Genomic DNA, 20,148 nt, shown 5'->3' with positions numbered 1-20,148 from the left:
GCCAGCTTTAGCAAAATATACCCCGGCATGTACGTTATAGAGCAGGCGGTGTAATTTCAACCCGTGGGCAACATCTCGTTTGTTCATGTTGGTGTGTTTGTCCCACTGCTTTAAGGTGAGGGGAAATGATTAAAAGTAAAAGGACAGCTTGCAAGAGAGAGATTTACAGCATATGCTGTATGTTTAAAAAGCACCCTGCCATTAGGGGTGCAGCCAGGAGATGTCACTGTACGCTGGAGTTTTGTCACAGATGGCTAGAATTCAAGTGCTTTTCAACCTCTGGTCTGCGGACCCCTGGGGGGGGCACAGACTGCATCTAAGGGGTCCACGAAAGGTTGTCGTTCCCATAGAACTGGGGGTTTCAACCTGTGGTCCGTGGACCCCTGGGGCTCCGCAGACGGTCTAAGATTTCCAAAGGGGTCCGCACCTCCATTTGAAAATTTTTAGGGGACTGCAAATGAAAAAAGGTTAAAATCCACTGGGTTGGAAGGTGGAGCCATCAGCTGGGTGTTGTCAGGGAATTTTTAACCAGTCGCATCTGCATGATCCTCCCTTGCATTCCTTGCAGAGCTGAGCAGTGCTTCCAGCGGCAGTGATTTTGCTGCAGTTCTTGCGTTCTGTGGAGTACAGCCCTGTTTTAAAGGCAGCATTTTGCATGCCCTCTTTGCATAGGGATCTTATCTAGCGATCCTGCCTCTTTGAGCTGAGGGTGTCTTTTAATTACTCACTGGATACGTCTAGCTTGGCTGAATGAGAGAGTTGCCTAGTAACTAGTTAGCTTGTACCATGTGGTCTACAGCCAGACACATGTCTGTGACTACATTTCCCAAGATGCTGTGGTGCCCTGGCATTGAATGAAGCCCAGTGACCTGGAATTGTTTTGATGGGCATTGCATTTCTTAACCTTTTTTCCCCCATAATTAGCACCATTCTCTCACCAGCAATGCAAAGGGGGAGACCTACCTTTGCAACTCATCCGAGAGGCAGCTGGCAGGAAGGTGATCAAACACTTCCACGTGAAAGGTCAAGCAGGGATGCCCTTGTCAGACTGCTGATAGCATGTGGCTGCGTGCAAAGTGCCTCTGTCTTGCACGTGGGTCTTGACTGGTGTTGGGGCATGCCTGGAATTGGGGCATGCTTCAGCGCGGTGGGGTGCTGCTTAAACAAGCCATCGATCATGTTCGCCCCCGTCCCAGCCGCGCGTGGCTCAGCAGCGTCCAGGCTTTGATGCGGGTGCCGCTCAGTGCCGCACGCACGGGAGTCACGAGCGGCATAGCCAGGTAAGATGGGTGAGAGGATGTCTTATGCGGGGCCGACTTCTGTTGGTGAGAGAGACAAGTTTTCACGGGGCTCTTCTGCAGAGCTGGGAAACTTCCTCACGTTGTCACCACGAAATACAAGATTGTTTAGCATAAGGAGTTAACATATTGCAGGGGCCTGTTGACACTCCTCCGGTCCAGAAGGCGTGTCGGAGGGTTGTGAGCGGGCTATAGATTGTTGTAATGAGCCAGAAATCCGGTGTCTGTTTAGTTCATGATTTTTTAGTGTCGAGCAAAATGATGCCTGAAAGCTCCCGGGCTCGTCTTTTGAAAGTGCCGGGCAGGTTTCCTTTCAGGATGCCGGCTGCCGGGTCAGGTACAGAGTGATGGCTTTGGGAAAAGCGCTCACCCGCGGGGGCGGTGCGGTGTTTTCAGCTTTTATCCTTTGCCTCTGTGGGTTCCTTGGAGCGCGTGTAGTGATGGTCTGGTTTCACCTGCGCCGTTGTTTTTTGGGGGCGCTTAGTGCACGGGATGAGGTACACACACACCCCTGTTGCGATAGGCGTGGGAAAGGTGCCTTGTGGAATGTGTTGATCATTGTCGGTAGGGTGGCAGGGTTTGCATCTCTGGTTCTGGCAGGGGCTGGGGTGGGTGGGTCCCGGTCTGGGGGGAGCTTGCTGATGATGATGAGCTTGGAGTGGGTGGGTGGTCGTTTGAAGGCCGAAGAGGGGGTTCAGGAAAGAGTCCTCGGGGTCCCTATCGAGTGTGGGTTGTACGACAACAACACTGCTGTCAGTCTGGTGTGTCTGGCTAACTCCCGTGCTTGACATTCAAGCCAGCAGCGTCTGTCTGTGGCATGTGAATTGTCCTCACAGGCCCATTCAGACAGCGGCTTTGGACCAGATCCTCAGCTGGTGTAACTCAGTGTAGCCCCACCACTCCTGGATTCGTTAGCCAGATTTCCGCCTTGACTGTCCTGCTGAAGACAGCAAACCCGCGGGTCTGACTTGTTCTTTTTATTCCATGTTACACCCCCCCCCCCCCCCCAAGAGGAGGGGAAAAGCTAAAATGCTTTCTCCTCCCACCCCGAAAAGCATGGAAATTCTCAGCAGGCCTGGGGTGCCTCCGTAGTCATTTTCCTTGTTGTGCCGGGGTTTGGCAAGGCAGCGTGCTGGTGTGTGTGTGTCTTGGCCTGATGGGATGCCGTGAGCGTGCGGTGTGTTCCTTAGCCACTGTCCAACGACAAGGGCACGGAACGCATCACTTATCTCGCCTGTCCTAACCCGCAAACGCCCCTCAACTAGTTTTTATATAGCACAGATGTTTGTTAAAGGAGCCGCACTCCCCAGCGAGGGTCGCGGCCGATCTTGAGATCCCAGCTGGGGGCGCGAGGCTTGGTGGCGTTAGGATCACGCACGTGAGCAAGACAGATCAGGGGCTCCTTGCCCGGACAGCGCAGTCTGGAAAGTGACGTGACTCCGGCTCTTGAGTGTGTCGTCCGTCTCAGTCCGACAGAAATGACGCCGGCTGGGGGAGGGAGGGGAGCGGAGCAGAGCAGACAGCGTAATCTCCATCCCTTGGTAGCCACTGGGCCAGCAGAGCCTGTGGCCTGAGTCTGTCCCCCAGCTGGTGGGCTGGGATTTGCAGTCCCCGTTGCTGAGCCCTTGTTCGGAGGCTAGTGCAGCGGGGCATAAATAAAAGGTGAGTGGGCAAATATCCTCCGGCAAGTGCTGCTGTTAGAGGAAACGGCGTCACCAGGGGAAGTGTTACGACATGGCATTTAGCGACCCAGGGCTGTGCTAAATTGTGTTAAACGGGGGGGGCCGGGGGAGTTGGGCTTAGCAGCAAATATAACACAGCTGGGTTGTCACCCGCTCTCCCTCTTCTCCACTGGATCTGGTTCAAGCCGCACACCACCGTGCCCTACGCTGCTTATCCACCTTCGTCTCTCCCCAGGGCCTCCCCTTCGCTCTGCTCACCCTCCACTCGACTGCTTCTCCCGGCCCCGTGCTGTGCGCCTAGGTCCCTGTGGCGTCTCACCGTCACAAAGTGGAGATTAGCCTCACCATGGCCCCATGAGGGAGGGTAGTGTTATCCCCATTGTACAGGTGGGGAAACTGAGGCATGGGGTGGATTAACTGACTTGCCCCACCTCATATAGGGAGTCAGTGGCGGAGCTGGGATTTGAACTCGTGTCTCCTGAGTTCCAGTGTAGTGCCATGTCCACTAGAGCTAGGCCGTCCCCCATAGCCTGCTTCCTTCTGCAACATCCCCCGCCTTTGGTGCACCCTTCCTGAGCTGATCAGCAAGCCCTCCGCTCCAGATCTTTTCCTGAGACCCATTCCTCTCACGATGCTGACAGGATGCTCACTGACTAGGTCTCCACTGCATTCTGGGCGGGTGGTATCCCAAACAGAGCGGCCGGGCATTGAGGATCTGAGTGATCCAAGGACTGAGATGCTCCGTAACCGTCCCCAGTGTTTCTCTGTCTCAGGTGGGAAGAGGAGAAGACAGATGATGGGGTGAAATGGAAACAGCTGGAACACAAAGGCCCCTACTTCGCCCCTCTCTACGAGCCGCTCCCTGATGACGTCAGGTTCTCTTACGACGGTGCGTCCTGTTTGATCCTTGGTACTACGAAACGTAGCCATGTTCCTAGAGGCCTGTGCGGATACACAAACGTGGATCATAGAATCATAGAATATTAGAGTTGGAAGGGACCTCAGGAGGTCATCTAGTCCAACCCCCTGCTCAAAGCAGGACTAACCTCTGCTATATCATCCCAGCCAGGGCTTTGTCAAGCCGCAGCTTAAAAACCTCTAAGGATGGAGATTCCACCACCTCCCTAGGTAACCCATTCCAGTGCTTCACCACCCTCCTAGTAAAAAACTTTTTCCTAATGTCCAACCTAGACCTCCCTCCCTGCAACTTGAGACCGTTGCTCCTTGTTCTGTCATCTGCCACCACCGAGAACAGCCTAGCCCCATCCTCCCTAGAACCCCCTTTCAGGTAGTTAAAGGCCGCTATCAAATCCCCCCTCACTCTTCTCTTTTGCAGACTAAACAAGCCCAGTTCCCTCAGCCTGTCCTCATAAGTCCTGTGCTCCAGCCCCCTAATCATTTTTGTTGCCCTCCGCTGCACTCTCTCCAACTTGTCCACATCCTTTTTGTATTGGGGGGCCCAAAACTGGACACAATATTCTAAATGCGGCCTCACCAATGCCGAATAGAGGGGAATAATCACTTCCCGTGACCTGCTAGCAATGCCCCTCCTAATGCAGCCCAATATGCCATTGGCCTTCTTGACAACCAGGGCACACTGCTGACTCATATCCAGCTTTTTATCCACTGTTACCCCCAGGTCCTTTTCTGCAGAGCTGCTGCCCAGCTCATCGGTCCCCAGTCTATAGCTGTCTCGCCACGGACCACCATCTGCAGCACGGTGATCCGCATCCGCACTCTGGGGCCCCCAAACCTCTCCAGGCAGCTGCCCAACAGCTGATCGGCATGCAGGGGAGCCCCGCGGAACAGCTGATTGATTGGCACCCCCACCCTTGCAAGAGCTGTTCCGCAGGACTCCCCTGGCTATCAGCTGTTCAGCAGGGGAGCCCCTGCGGAAAAGCTGAATGGTGGCCAGTAGGGGAGCCCTGCTGAACAGCTGTTTGGCAGCTGGCAGGGGAGCCCCCCAAACAGCTGATCGGCGGCCAGCCCCCACCCCCTGATCTCAAAGGCGTGGAAGCAGCCTTGAAGGCTATAAGCTGCAGAGAGCTGCTTCCATGCCTTTAAGATCTGCATCTGCTCCAGTATCTGCCAAAAAATGGTCTGCGGCTATCCACATCTGTATCCGCAGGTGCGGATATCCACGGATATAAAGCGGATATCCGCGGATTTGCGGGGCTCTAAATATCCGTGACACGGCACAGCTGGTAAAATGGGCTGAACAGGGAATATGTTTGTCTAATGCGGATTGTTGCTCACTCGGAGGTGAGGGCTTACGTTAACCAGTCAGTTCAAGTTCCTGGGCCTGGCCAGAGGCTAATCTTGCAGCCCCTTCCGGTTGCAGAACGTGCCTCTTGCGTTAGCGGAGTTGAGTATTTTTAAAAAGCTAATGCATTTAGAGTATCCCCAGGCATTCAGAAACCATGAGCTTGGCCACCCCAAATCAGGAGATTGGTTTAAAAATGGAGAGGTTAAAAGAAAAGAAAAAATGTTGGGGTGGGGTACGTGAGCCTTTCGGAGTAATTCACGTCACGTTTTCAAGAGTTTCTCTGCATCCAGCTTGGATGGAGGGGGTTTAGAACAGAAAGGTGAGTGGTCATCAAGCACATGGTCTTCCTGTACAGGCAAACCTATGAAGCTGTCTGCAGCCACGGAGGAAATTGCCACCTTTTATGCTAAAATGCTAGATCATGAATATACAACCAAGGAGATTTTCCAGAACAACTTCTTCCACGACTGGAGAAAGGTACCTGCTTTGTGTGCGCTTAGTCACTGCTCCTTGGCCATAGGAATGCATGTAGACGGGGTGATGGAAGGCTGCATCTCTGGGGGGCAGAGCTGAGGTTGTGGTGCATGGCCTGCGGTGTCCGGTAGAGATGGGAATGGTAAGGGGCTTGTGGGTCGAGGAGTAGAAGGGAAATACCGTGAGTTGGCTTAGGATTTTCATGTCCTTGCTTTTGTGAGTTTGAGTCAAGAGGTGTTTGTAGCATCCTGGCCCTGACTGCTTCCCGTTAGTTTTTGGGTATTAATTTCCTAGGTTTTCTTGTAATGTTTAATAGGAGGTGGTGTTAGATGAGAGGGGGAGGGCAGAGCTGTGTGTGTGTGTTTTGGGGGGGGGGGTGGGGATATAAAGTTAAGCCTTGTTATGGGTTGAGTTAAACCTTATTGAAACTCCTCTTGGAATGTGCCCTTCACTTTAGAGATAGTTGAGGAGCCACGCCTAAAACAAGGCTTGCCCAGAAGGTAGCTTGAGGCAGAGAAAGAAGGCCAAGTAAGAGCCTGTGAGTATGGTGTGACCCTGGGAGAAGCCTAGAGAGAGTTTTGGAGTCTGGTGCTGGCTAAAGAGGCGTAAGACTGCAAGCAGAGAAGCTAACCTCTGGTTTTGGTTCCTCCTGTGTTTGGAGAAGCAAAACTTTCAACATTCCTTGTAAATAAACCAGATTGCATCAAAGGAAAGGCCAGACTCCATCGACAGTTTCTGCTCCCAACTGGAATATTTCCCAGATCCCTGAAACTTGACTAGCCGCTCAGGGGCAACGGTATTACATCATTTACCACTAGGGGAATTCTGCACCAAAACATGAAAAATTCTGTGCGCGGTATTTTAAAATTCGTCGTATTTTATTTTTCCAAATAACACAGTATATTCACGCCGGTAATTTGTTTGAGGGATTATTTGAGGAATTTATTTCAAAATACCTGCCTGCAAGTATGTCAGTAAGAATACAGACATCAATAACAAAAGATTCAGGGCATGTTTTTTTGACAAATAGTTTCTTTACTAGGCATATTAATACAGAACTTTGAGTAATTCATTTCAGCTACAATACAGACACGGATTTCTTTCACCCCTCAGAAGCAGTGCAAAGGTTTGGGAGAGTCAGGGGTAATGGAGGAGCTGAGGGAGAGAGAAGGCGCCTGGGAGTGACCCTGGAGGGTGTGGGTGGGAAAAGAATGGAACAGGATTTTTTGAAGGGAGGGGGGGGATTTTTAGGGAGTTGGGGAGCCTCTCCCATGCAGACTATAGCTGATCCCTAACCTCTCCCATTCAGTCAGGCACATCTGCCCTGTCCCTGTGTGTCCCTGCAACCCCCTCCCATTCAGCCCCTGGATCAATGCTGTCACCCCATTAGCTCCTGAACCCATGCCTCAGTCTGTCCTCCCCCACTAGCCTTTTAGAACTCCAGTCTGTGACCCCGTAGCAGCCCAGTGTGCCCCACTCTGTCCATACCGTAACTCCTCACCTGGCCTCACTGTCAGGAACCCAGTCTGTCCCGCACGCTGGCTGCCCTCTTCTGGTGCCACAGCAGCCCCTCCTGGGCGAAAGGTGTAATTGTGCTGTCTCTCCAGCAGAATCTATATTATGTGGAGAAAAAAAATCTGTGGGGGACATGAATTCTGCGCATGTGCAGTGGTGCAGAATTCCCCCAGGAGTAACACAACTGGGGGACTGGGAAGGAAAATGGCAGATGAAATTCAACGTTGATAAATGCAAAGCAATGCACATTGGAAAACATAATCTGCATTATACATATAAAACACTGGGGTCTAAATTAGCTCTTGATGTTACCACTCAAGAAAGAGATATTGGAGTCATTGTGGAGAGTTCTCTGAAAACATCCATTCAGTGTGCTCCGGCAATCAAACAAGCTAACAGAATGTTGGGAATCATTAGAAAAGGGATATGTTCTGTCTTATTATCTATCATATTGCCTCTTTATAAATCCATGGTAAGCCCACATCTTGAATACGGCGTGCAGATCTGATTGCCCCATCTCAAAAAAGATGTAGTGGAATGGGAAAAAGTACAAAAAAGGGCAACAAAAATTATTAGGGCTATGGAAAAGCTTCTATATGAGGAGAGATTAGGATTTAGAGATTAGGAGGAGGATAAGACTAGGACTTTTTAGCTTGGAAAAGAGATGACAAAGGGGGGATATGATAGAGATCTATAAAATGATGACTGGCGTGGAGAAAATAAATAAGGAAGTGTTAGTTACTCCTCATAACAGGAGAACTAGGGGTCACCAAATGACATTAATAGGCAGCAGGTATAAAATGAACAAAAGGAAGTATTTCTTCACACAACGCACTGTCAACCTGTGGAACTCCTTGCCAGAGGATGTTGTGAAGGCCAAGACTATAAGAGGGTTAAAAAAAAACCTAGATAAGTTCATGGAGGATAAGTCCATCAGTAGCTATTAGCCAGGATAAGCAGGGATTGCTGTTTGCCAGAAACTGGGAATGGGCGACGGGATGGATCACTCGATGATCACCTGTCTGTTCATTCCCTCTGAAGCACACGGCACTGGCCACTGTCAGAAGACAGGATGCTGGGTTAGACGGACCATTGGTCTGACCCAGTATGTCTATTCTTATGTTCTTAATCAGTCAGCAGATACACGAGTGCTTCTCTGTTGCAGGGTAAAACGTCATGGTACAGTGACACCTCACAGAGCAGGTTTTATGTGCGCCTGGCTGCTGGCAGTAATGTTTCTAGGCCCAGCAACCCATGTAGATCAGGCTTGTGTGTGCCCAGCTCTCCCCTCACCCCACCCCATCAGCCTTGTGTATGCCTGAATCGGGATTTCTTCCCTTTTGGCTCTGAGTGATGGTTTAGTGCTGCTGTATACTTTTCCACTTCAGAGGTGGTCGCATTGCGCTGGTATATGAAGTGGCCCCTGTTCATAGACTTGGGAGTATTCAATTTTTATCAGTAAATGTCGATTTCACCACACACACACCCAAGCCAAAAGGAAAATATTACCATGGATAACTGAAATTTACAGGTAGGCAAAGCAAGAAGAATGCTGCGTGAGCACTTGGTAGGGCTTGATTGAAGGATCGTTTCTTGGCGTATTTTGACACCAGATGTTGACAATTTAGGTTTTAAGGGTGGTAAAGCTTTAACTTTTTGAATCTCAGCCGCAGCTGTCATTGAGTAATTATTGTTTGACCTGCCACGCAACTGTGAAAGTTGAAATCAATTAAAAAAAATTGGAAAAAATGATTAAAAATAAACATGGATATCATCCACTGAAATTATAAACAAATTAACACTGCCAGGCCTTCCGATATACAGGCTCAAACTTTCAAAAGCAGCCACGTATTTTGAAATACAAGTTTTTCAGGTGCAATGTACCCCTGGTCTTTGATTTCAGCGTGGATAATGCTCCAGAAAGCTATTTTTCCCCCCCGTGAGGCTTATCCCCAGGAGCACAGTCATAAATGAGATTTGCTCGCCTGTTCTCCAAGTCTTTTCTGGCTTTCGCTCAGGAAATGACCCCGGAGGAGCGGAAGAAGATCAAGCACCTGGAGAAATGCGACTTCAAAGAGATGCACAAGTACTTTGTGGACAAGAACGAGGCCCGGAAAGCTTTGCCCAAAGAGGAGAAACAGGTTAGGATCTTGCTTTTAAGGACTCCTGTGGATTGTTGGTAGATATTTAGTCTGGGTGTGGGTGGCTTAATTTCCCTTTGGGAGCCATTGTGCTTCGCTCTGTGCGATTGGAAAATGAATACTTCTGACTCCAAATCATGTATCTCTGCACGGTTACTAGTTTATAACCAGGTGGCACCTTGCTGTTAACCGCCTCCATCCCTGCCTGTTTGTCACGCTCGCCGCATCTTGTCTTAAATTAGGGCAGTCAAAAAAATATTTTTCACACCTCTATGGATGGCGGCATGGAAGCAAAGTCAGACTCTGGTAGGCTTAAAATATTATCCCTCCAACGACATTTGCCCTTTTGGATTTGTGTCTGTGGAGTTCCTTCCTGGCCAATTCTTCAGGAGAAAGAATTTGTGTGTGGTGCAGACATTCCAACTTGGGCTCTGATCCTGTGGTCAGATCCCTGTCCTATTGACTCCCTTAGGACGCCCCACAAACATCAAGTGCTGTTAGGTTGGATCGTCTTGCCGGGTCGTGACTGTTCACATTCTATGAGGACACAATAAGCCATTAGTCACTTCCTGAAGCTCGGATGGGTAGGGGTTTGCACTTTTTCCTCTCCAGGCTGGATCTGTGATGGCGCTGTGGCATCCTGTATGTATACACCCAGGGATCATTTAATCACATACCAGTTAATGCTGGTTCTGCATCATCCACTCTATCTGCTTCCGAAAAGAGAGGTTTGACTTATTTCCAGCCATTGGGTCTCCACTCACTGTCAGTGCTTTTGATGACTGGCGCTTGGTTTGAAGTTCTATGAAATTCTGATTCTTAAAGCTCTCGAATTTGGGAACCAACTTTCTTCTAGAGGACGGGGGGTTACGGATAGGTGCAGCACCCCAGGGTGTCACCTCGGACTGGTGTTTCTCCATGCATTGTTTTGTTTTAAATCAGAAACTCAAGGAGGAGGCAGATAAGATCCAGGAGGAATACGGGTACTGCATCCTCGACGGGCATCGGGAGAAAATAGGCAACTTCAAAACCGAGCCCCCGGGGCTGTTCCGTGGACGCGGGGACCACCCTAAAATGGGGATGCTGAAGAAAAGGATCATGCCAGAGGATGTCATCATAAACTGCAGCAAGTGAGTGAGTTCCCATTAGCTAGATCCCCAGCTGGTGTCTGTAGATTTAACTCCATTAAAGGCCAACGTCTTCTCTCCGGCGTTATCCTTGGCTGTATTCAAAATCAAGTCACTCTGCCGCCCGCCTGCTCCCAGCAGGGCTAAGTCATTGCTTTGCTCTACAGTTGCTCCTGAGAGTTAAGTTCACAGGAGCTTTCTTGATCCTCCTCTTGTGAGGCGTTTCCCCCCTTCTGCACCACCGGTACATTTCGCAGTCAAATCCTGTGTAGATACAGATGCGGGAGCCCGGGAGTAGCCAGTCAGCAACTCCAGTCTCAGATCTGCACAGGGATTTCTCTTTAAAGCTCTGCAATGAAGAAACACACAGTGCAGCGCCCTTTATTACTTCTCTGGGGGGTCTGAAGAAAGTCTGAGAGATGCGCTCCCCATCCATCCTCCCCCAAAAAACATCCTGCTTCTTTCTACCTTAGAAATATCAGGAAGGCAGTTTCCACTTTGTGCTTGTCGGAGGGCTCTGTGCTGTGTCTCGGAAGCTTTCTGAGCCCTTCGTTGAAGAGGGCAGGGTTATTTAAACTCTTAGCAAGGAACGTTTCTCCCTTGGATTTGAGTTAAAGAAGTGTTAATCAGACATGATGTGGTCTGGGTAAAAAGTCACTTCCTCACTCAGTGAGATTCAGTTGCTTGGTGTACAGAGGGTGCCATTAAAACTACTAATTCTCCAGTTGTCTCTGGTCTTCAGGGGAAGAGACCTGGATGTTTAATATTGTCACTAAACAGAAAATCTCTTTACTATGATCATATCTGACTCTTATCAAGAACAAACCTTGCCGATCAAAAAGAAGCCATGGGGGCTCAAGCCCATTTCTTTTCCCTTGGTTGGTGTCTTGTGTCATGGCACGGGGTTGGTTTTGATCTGCCTATTGAACCGCAGGGCCCTGGGAGTGGCCGTAATATTGCTTTGTATCCTCTCCACCTGGCAGGGACTCTAAACCCCCCGAGCCTCCATCGGGTCACAAGTGGAAGGAAGTGCGCTGTGACAACACCGTCACGTGGCTGGCGTCGTGGACCGAGAACATCCAGAGCTCAATTAAGTACATCATGCTCAACCCTAGTTCCAAGCTAAAGGTGGGTGTGCTGGTCCCTGCCAGAGCAGCTGTTTGCCATTTGACTGAGCCCCTTTTATGCCACAGTCCACGGATGTGATTTTGGAGGAGCAGTTGGCACAATAGTCTGTGTGTCACATCTTTGTGTATTTGTCCAGTGGGACGGTCAGTGCATCCTATGGCTACCCCAGTAGCATCACAGCCCTTGAGAGAGACGCTAGTGTCTCTTGAAATTAGAGGCTTTTGCAGCGTTTTGCCTTTGACTTTGGATTTGTATGGAAAGACTTTTCTGGCTTAAAGAGAGGCCGGGTGGCCTAGTGGATAGAGCACTGAACTGGGACTCAGGTGATGTGAGTTCTTTCCCTGTTTTCCACTTACCTGTCGCATTACTTTGGGCAAGTTCCTTCCTGTCTTGGTGCCTCTATTTCCCCATCTGTAAAATGGGGATAATGACACTGACCTCCTTTGTAAAAGGTTTTGAGATCTAGTGAGAAAGTGCTAGATAAGACCTTGGTGTTGTTATTTTATGCCGATGACCGGGGTTGTTATAATGATTCACTAACATGGGTAGAACGTGGCTTGGGAGACTGCCCTGTTTTGCGGTAACCCCAGTGATGGTGATTTTGATAGTCTAAATGGGCCCATACTGGGCTTATGTAGGTTTAATATTAGCAACAGGCTTTGTTCTCCCTTTTATCCCTCCCCCGTCCCCACCCACAAAAAAAAAAAAGAATTTAAATCCAAAAATGATACACAAGAACAACAGTGATGTTAATAAACATGCAAAAATCCGGGCACAAAATCACGGCTTTTCTTGTGTTAACTCAGCTGTGTTGCACGTACTGAATCTATTTAAGTTCACATCGATCAGTCGGTTAGTAACCAAATATTATAGATGTGTAACGATGGAGAATTATTGCTTTATCATTGCTTGATTTTATATTTTTAATCCTCTAATGATGAGAAGTGCCTTAGCATGAACTCCTTACAATGAGCTCTGTATATACATACCCACTATCCGATTTCTGTTTCTTGCATCTGACGAAGTGGGTTGCAGCCCATGAAAGCTTATGCCTGCAGAAATTAAATTTGTTAGTCTTTAAAGTGCTACAGGACTCGTTGAATAAGCGCTGTGACGTCAGTACTGGGTCATGGCTTCTGCACAGCCAGCAGAGGGAGACCAAGCCATTCTTCCAAACATTGTACTTCTTCCTGCTTAGCTTCAGCATCGTGTCTCGATGATTTTAAAAAACCAAATCCTCTGGAAGTATTTAGAACCCAGACAGTGTTCTTATGATATTCTAGCGGCAGAGTAGGTTCAGTTTGGAGCCATGCAGTTTCCTTGTAAAGGACTTTATTCATGGAGACCATTAGGAGTAGTTCAACAAAACATTTTGGTTGGAAAATGCTGGTTTCCTGCACCAACATTTTTTTTAAAAACGTTTTTGAAATTGTTGAAATGAAAAAATTCTGGTTTTCCAGAAGTTCAAAAGAACTTTTCATTTAGAAATTTAAAATAACTACCGTTGGGAAAAAAAATGGGTCAAAATCAAAACAAAATGTTTTGAAATTATTGAAATAATATGTTTCGATTGATCTGAACCAATTATTTTTTAAGATGTTCGTGAAAATTTGAGATTTTGACTTTTTGCCCCGACCCAGGATGGGAAAAATTATTGCATTATCTCAACAGGTTTTGCAGGATGGGAAAATAGTTTCTTGCCCAGCTCTGTTTATTACCTGTGACAGAGGTTGGGTGGTAATGGCGCTGTACAGGGCAAATGGAAACGTCCATTTTTCTTTCCAGGGGGAGAAGGACTGGCAGAAATACGAAGTGGCCAGACGTTTAAAAGGTGTCGTTGACAAGATCCGTTCTCAGTACCGTGCAGACTGGAAATCCAAGGAGATGAAGAAACGGCAAAGATCTGTGGCCCTTTACTTCATTGACAAGGTGCCGGCTGCTTCTCTGTTTTGTCGGACTTGGTGTTTTGCTGGTAAAATTACTTTATCTGAGCTACATTCACACTTGTTGGTAGCCACAAGTCGTGCATTAGCCCGTGACTGGAAGCCACTTAGAATCATAGAAGATGAGGGTTGGAAGGGACCTCAGGAGGTCATCTAGTCCAACCCCCTGCTCAAAGCAGGACCAACCCCAATTTAATCATCCCAGCCAGGGCTTTGTCAAGCCAGGCCTTAAAAACCTCTGAGGATGGAGATTCCACCACCTCCCTAGTAACCCATTCCAGAAGGGCCAGTTGCAATGGTGGCTTTTGTGACCTAAGACACCCTTATTTCACATCAGCCACCAGTCAGACAGACAGCCATTAGATGGTGTGTTAGGGAACACGGGAGTTGCCAGACTGGATCAGACCTGTGGTCCAGCCAGCCCAGTGTCCTGTCGCTGACAGTGATCAGAACCATGCGCATCAGAGGAAGGTGAGAGACGCCTGGGCTGGATGTGCCAATGCCGTAGGCAACGTGAGGCGTTGTATCCCATTGCGTTATCCTCTATGCCATCTAACCCCTGAACTATTTCCTGCCTTTCTCGGGCTTAGTTGAAGGCTTAAGTGTAACGATACATGCATAGCGTGCCAGGGTGCGGAGAGATGCTTTCCTGACGGGGTATTTCCGCACAGCTGTTGGAAGGGCTGTAAATATGAATATAATGATGACCGGGCATGGAAAGGTTGTAGCAAAAGACGCCCGCGAAGCGAACGGGGCAATGAGATTCTGTGGTGATTGGGGCCGTGGCAACCCCTTGGTGGAAAGACGCACCCAGTGGGTTTCTCACAGCATCGTAGCCTCTTCAGCACCGTTTTGTGGAAGAGGAGGGGTTTTAAATCGCTCTCCTGTGTTCCCCCCCCCACCAGCTGGCCCTGAGAGCCGGGAATGAGAAGGAGGAAGGGGAAACTGCGGACACGGTGGGCTGCTGCTCCCTGCGAGTTGAGCACATCAGGCTGTTCCCAGAGCTGGACGGGCAGGAGCACGTTGTGGAGTTTGACTTCCTGGGGAAGGACTCGATCCGCTATTACAACAAAGTGCCTGTGGAGAAACCGGTGAGCTGGGCTGGGGTCGGGGCTCCCAAAGGCTGAGCGCGCGCTCCCACAGATAGCTGAGCGACCTACGGTGCCTGCCCAGCTCCCATCGCCCCTGTTCGTGAGCCCCTCACGATATTTAACGCATGTGTTCTCCCAACCCCCGTGTGAGGTAGGGGTAGGGCTATTAACGCCATTCTGCAGATGGGGAAACTGAGGCAAAGTGGGACTGAGTGACTCACCCAGGGCTGCACGGGGAGGCTGTGTCAAAGAAGAGACATGAACCCAGGTCTCCCAACTCACAGGCTAGCGCCCTAACCGCTTGTTCATCCTTCCTATAAGATGGTACGACTGGCTGTGCTGGGTCCCGCCAGTGGTCTCTCTAGCCCAGCATCTATAGTCTCCGTTCACTTTCTCCACCATTCCTGATTTTATAGATCTCTAGCATCTCCCCCCTTAGTCCCCGTCTTTTTAAGGATAAATGGACACAAATCAGACATCAAGAATGGTAACATTAAAAAACCAGCCAGAGAGCACTTCAGTCTCCCTGGACACTCAGTAACAGACTTGAGAGTTGCCGTACTTCAGCAAAACAACTTCAAAAACAAACTCCAGCGCGAAACTGCAGAGGTGGAACTCGTAAGCAAACGTGACACTATCAGACCAGGTCCAAATAGAGACTGGGGGTGGCCAGCCCACTACAAAACATAGTGTTCCCTCTTCTGACATTCACACCTTCTCGTCAACTGTTGTGAACGCCTCATGCACCCTGATTGAATTAACCTCCTTAACACTCGCCCTCCGCACTGTGATGTAACTCGCCCATCCTTGCATGGGTATATATACCTAGCAACTCAAGGTTCCACTTCATGCATCTGACGAAGTGGATTTCTGCCCACGAAAGCTTACGCCCAAATAAATGTGTTAGTCTTTAAGGTGCCACAGACTCTTGCTGTCTTTTTAATCTCCCCCCATATGGGAGCTGTTCCATACCCCTAATCATTTTTGTTGCCCTTCTCTGTACCTTTTCCAGTTCTAATACATCTTTTTTGAGATGGAACTAACAGATCTGCAGGCAGGGTTCAAGGTGCGGCTGTACCATGCATTTATATAGAGGCATTATGATATTTTCTGTCTTGTTATCTATCCCTTTCCTTTGCTACCATGCCATTTACCGCCTTTCCTAGATCATTTTTGAGTATGTTGAAAAGCACTGGTCCCAGTGCAGATATCTGGGGGACCCTGCTATTTAACTTTCTCCTAACTTTTAACCAGTTACTGATCCAGGAGAGGACCTTCCCTCTTATCCCATGACAGCTTACTTTGCGTAAGAACCTTTAGAGTGGGACCTTGTCAAAGACTTTGTGGAAGTCCAAGTGAACTATATCCCACTGGATCACCCTTATCCACACGCTTGTTGACCCCCTCAAAGAATTCTGATAGATTCCTCTCGTAAGCTAAGACGTTCAGTTTGGGCACAGGGCAAGGGAAAGAGGTTTTTCCCAGATTTGGGCCTTTGGGATCATTCCCTCGAGGAAATTGAAATATCGATGCTGGTCTGGTTGTCTGCAGCGGCGCTGCGCAAACTGCAGCCGGTCGTGTGCTGTCCTCAAGGGCCAGCTCTGCAGTTGGTGCTAATCCACATCGCGCTGATGATTTGAGATTCACACCTGCTGGAGACCGGCTCTAACCGTTTCTCCTAGGAAACGGGACCCGAGCAATTCTGTATCTTAACGCTTCGGAGCTCAGCGGCTTTATTTTCAATCCCCGCACTTCTTCCCCCCCCCAGGTGTTGTAGTTATTGTCACCATACGGGGTCGAGTCAGTGTGATTATTTGTACCACATGCCTGCAGATGTTAGTTTCCTCCGGTCACCCCCACTTGTAAGTTGGTGGAAGATGCTGAAGTACGCTTGAGAGACAGGTTTTTTTAATCACAGGTTACAGTATACAGGAAAAAATGTACTGGGCCATGTATTCTATGCCATTGGCCTCTGTGTATTTAGGGTAATATTTTTCATTCCTTATTCACTTCAGTCTAAATTAGTAAATGGTTCAAATGCATTGTTATCTAGTGATTGCAGAAAGGCATCTGGGGTCTATATCCCACGGGCAAGAACGTTACCTCTGTGTCCCTTTTCCCAGGCCGTACCGTAGTCTGATATGCACCTCACAGGGGTGATAAGGTTAAATGCAGGTGAGTACCCTCAAGACAGAGACGTAAAAACATTTGACCACAGTTGCAAGGAGGTGTGGACGACCTGGGAGTTGAACGTAGGAGCCCCAGCCTTCTGCTGGAAGACGGTGGGATGTGTCCATCGCGAAGGCGTTGAGGCTTATTTAATGTTGCTTTGAGGTTCTTGAACGAAGACTCCAGTGGAGGGTAGCATCCGGGAGGGTTTCCACAGCACTCCTGCATGGCTCTTTGGTGTGATTCCTCTTCTCATTGCAGGTGTTCAAGAACTTGCAGTTATTCATGGAGAACAAAGACCCAGGGGACGACCTCTTTGACAGGCTGAATGTAAGCTGAGTTTGTCTCGCTCTTGAAACAGGGGCTAATAGCGTTGACTGGAGCTAGGCAGGGAGGGCAAACAGTTGCCCCAGTCTTGCCTGCAGAGCCCCTTGTGATTTTAATTCTGTGCGTCCCTTGAGCAGAGAGACTGGCGGCCACGGCAGTACAGTGCGTGCAGAACGGGTCAGTCGGATGAGGCCGCTGATTTCATTTTTCCACGTCACCCTGATTTTTAATGCCCGTCTTCTCCCAGGAACAGCTGGTCCCTGCACCCCGCTGTGTCCCTGCACCCTGCCATAATCTTTGATTTCTCAACTCAGTGACTGCGTGAGTCATAACTCAGCAGCTGTGCTTTCCAGACCTCAGGCCCTGATGGCAGACCCGCCGTCTCTCCAGCAGGTTATAAACCTGCCCGCAGCAGCTTAAAACAGCCCCCAGCGCTCCAGGGGTTCAATGTCTGCAGAGGGCACCCGTTAGAGAGGCCGTATCTGGACAGAGCCAAACTTTTCACCAGCCGATTGGGCAAATGGCTACTTCCTGAGGGCAGCCGCACTGTCAGAAAGGAGCTACATCCGCTGGTTTCTGTGACGGTAGCTTGAGCCGCCCTTCGGAAGAGAGGTAAAGCAAGGCCATGCCAAGAGAGAGGGTCCGCTTCTCTGGCGTCCTGCACCTGTGCGGAAGTGGGTGTTTAACCTGGCCTTTCTGACGTGCTAGAGGTGTAAACGCCTCTTCAAGGTGCAGGGTGATTTAGAGTCTGGGCCGGAGCCTTCTGTGGTTTTTCTCCTGGAAACTGGTCTCATGCCAAGTTGGGTGTTAGCCGCCAGCCCATAAACACGCGCTGACTCATCCTTTCCATTTCCGTGTGCACTTCAAGGACCTCTGAGCCTCTGCCTCCCACGCTGGCCCAGCTTTTGTGCCCAGTCTGCTCCCCTACGCTGAATTCGCCCCCCTCCAGCCCACTCCTCCTGGAAACATTGTGTCTCCAACATTGCGTGTTGCTTCTGTTGGAGAGTTCTGATCTGTGAGACCAATGACATCTAATCGTAACATTAGGGCCCCGGGTCTTGATACAGTTTATGATCCTCCAAGCCCAAACACCCGTGGTCTCGGTGTTTAGTACCTGCTTCTTCTGAGGGGACCGTGAGTCTGTGTGTCAGCAGTGTAAATGCAAGCAGACGTTGGGCCAGATCATCAGCTGGTGCAGACCCATTGATTTCAATGGCGCTATGCCAGCTTGGAGACCTGGTCCAACAATTTTCAGAGCTGATGTGACAAGAAATCTAAGAATTTCTGCTTGCTTATAAATAAAAGAGAAAATGTGTTTGCTTATAAATAAGTACTAATCTAAGTACTTCTGCTTGCTTACAAATAAAAGAGAAATTGAAAACCGTCCGCTTTATTTTCCCACTTTTTACTTTACTTTATTACTTTTATTTTTTACTTTATTTTCCTGCTTTTTTTACCCTCTTCCTTGTCTTTTTCCAGACAACAGTCTTGAACAAACACCTTCAAGATTTGATGGACGGGCTGACCGCCAAGGTGTTCAGAACCTACAATGCTTCCATCACTCTGCAGGAACAGCTGAAAGCACTCACTAATTGTAAGAAAATATTTTGGTAGGCAGCTTGTGGAACTCACTGCCGCAGGAGGCAATGGAATCAAATGCCGTGTGCCTATAGCTACATGCAGTTCGTGTGAGTTATGATTAAAGTGATCAAGTCTGAGATACAAAATGAGTGTAATAATAGTCAGGAAGGGAATATTTTCTGCCTTTGTTGCACAGAGGGTTAGCTGTATTATCTTGGGCTTATTATTTTGCCTTCCTTTGAAGCATGAGTTATTAGCTATCTCTGGAGGCAAGATACTGAGCAAGTCCAATGTGCCCCAAGACCCTTCTTCCTCCTCTGATAATTAGCAACAGTAATGATGAATCACATGAAAGGGTACATAGGTTAATCTTATAAATGGGTTACATTTTTCCCCATCTTGGAAACCCATAAGTTTTACCCTCCTTCCATTTCTTGTAGTGGGTGCTTAAAAATCCCATTTTGGTTTTTTCCAGCTGAAGACAACGTAGCAGCAAAACTCCTCTCTTACAACCGAGCCAACCGCGCAGTGGCCATTCTGTGTAACCATCAGAGGGCCACACCCAAGAGCTTTGAGAAGTCCATGCAAAACCTCCAGGCCAAGGTAACAGTGGAGGGATGCTGATAACAGCCGGAAGAGTTAGTGGCATTACTTCCGTGTTACCAGAAGCATTTCAGGGTTGCTAATTCTTACTGTGACCAGGTGCTGTAATGCACATGTGGGCTAGGGGAGTTTTTATTTTTAAATTACTTACTGAGCATCAACAATGATGCAAGGGCTGGAAAAAATGCCTTAGAGAGAGACTGTGGGAGTCAGTCTGGTTAGCTTATGAGAAAGGAGATCAAGAAGTGGCTTGATTACAGCATAATGGGAAGAAAAAACTGGGTACCACAGGGCTCTTTAATCTAGCCGAGAAAGGCAGAACAAGAACCAATGGCTGGAAGCTGAAGCCAGACCAATTCAAACTGAAAATTAGGCGCACATTTTGAACAGTGAGATTGACAAAAGTGAAACACTGGAGCAAACTCCTAAGGGAAGAACGGAGGCTTCTCCGTCTCTTGATGTCTTCAGATCCAGACTTGCTGCCTTTCTGGAAGAGATGCTTTGCTCACACATGAGTCACTGGGTTCAGGACAGAGGGTAACGGGCTGAAACTCTGTGGTCTGTTATGCAGGAGGTCGGATTAGATCTAATGGTACCTTCTCATCTTAAAACCTGGGAATTCAGGGTGCTTTTCATTAGCCCTCCTGGACGGTCCTATTGATATATTCCTTACATTTCTATCACATCATTATTTCAGTGTCCCAGCTCATTATCAGCTGTCTTTACTTGTTACACCATCCTGGAGTTTAAGGTCAGAAGGGCCCACCAGATCATCCAGTCTGACCTCCTGGCCCTCACAGGCT

The 20,148-nt window shown here is 48.8% G+C and overlaps 1 protein-coding gene across 1 annotated transcript in view; it reads left to right on the top strand.

The window, feature by feature from the left end:
* The window catches only part of TOP1MT (DNA topoisomerase I mitochondrial), a gene marked incomplete at its 3' end in the record, with an annotated part of 47,699 nt that extends 28,354 nt beyond the window's left edge, over positions 1 to 19,345 (top strand). The window contains exons 11-20 of the mRNA XM_067560046.1: positions 3,754 to 3,869; positions 5,602 to 5,723; positions 9,254 to 9,376; positions 10,319 to 10,506; positions 11,487 to 11,631; positions 13,417 to 13,560; positions 14,480 to 14,665; positions 17,096 to 17,164; positions 18,641 to 18,755; positions 19,218 to 19,345. Of these exons, the coding sequence (XP_067416147.1) occupies positions 3,754 to 3,869; positions 5,602 to 5,723; positions 9,254 to 9,376; positions 10,319 to 10,506; positions 11,487 to 11,631; positions 13,417 to 13,560; positions 14,480 to 14,665; positions 17,096 to 17,164; positions 18,641 to 18,755; positions 19,218 to 19,345 (1,336 nt within the window). The remainder of the gene's footprint in view (positions 1 to 3,753; positions 3,870 to 5,601; positions 5,724 to 9,253; positions 9,377 to 10,318; positions 10,507 to 11,486; positions 11,632 to 13,416; positions 13,561 to 14,479; positions 14,666 to 17,095; positions 17,165 to 18,640; positions 18,756 to 19,217) is intronic.
* Positions 19,346 to 20,148: the final 803 nt, after the last annotated feature.

This window comes from Emydura macquarii, unplaced genomic scaffold, assembly GCF_026122565.2.
Source record: "Emydura macquarii macquarii isolate MOO-44397 ecotype Brisbane River unplaced genomic scaffold, CSIRO-AGI_Emac_v2 contig_2246, whole genome shotgun sequence".
NCBI lineage: Eukaryota > Metazoa > Chordata > Testudines > Chelidae > Emydura > Emydura macquarii.
Note: the sequence above shows the minus strand (reverse complement) of the source record. Positions and strands in the feature narration are given on the sequence as shown.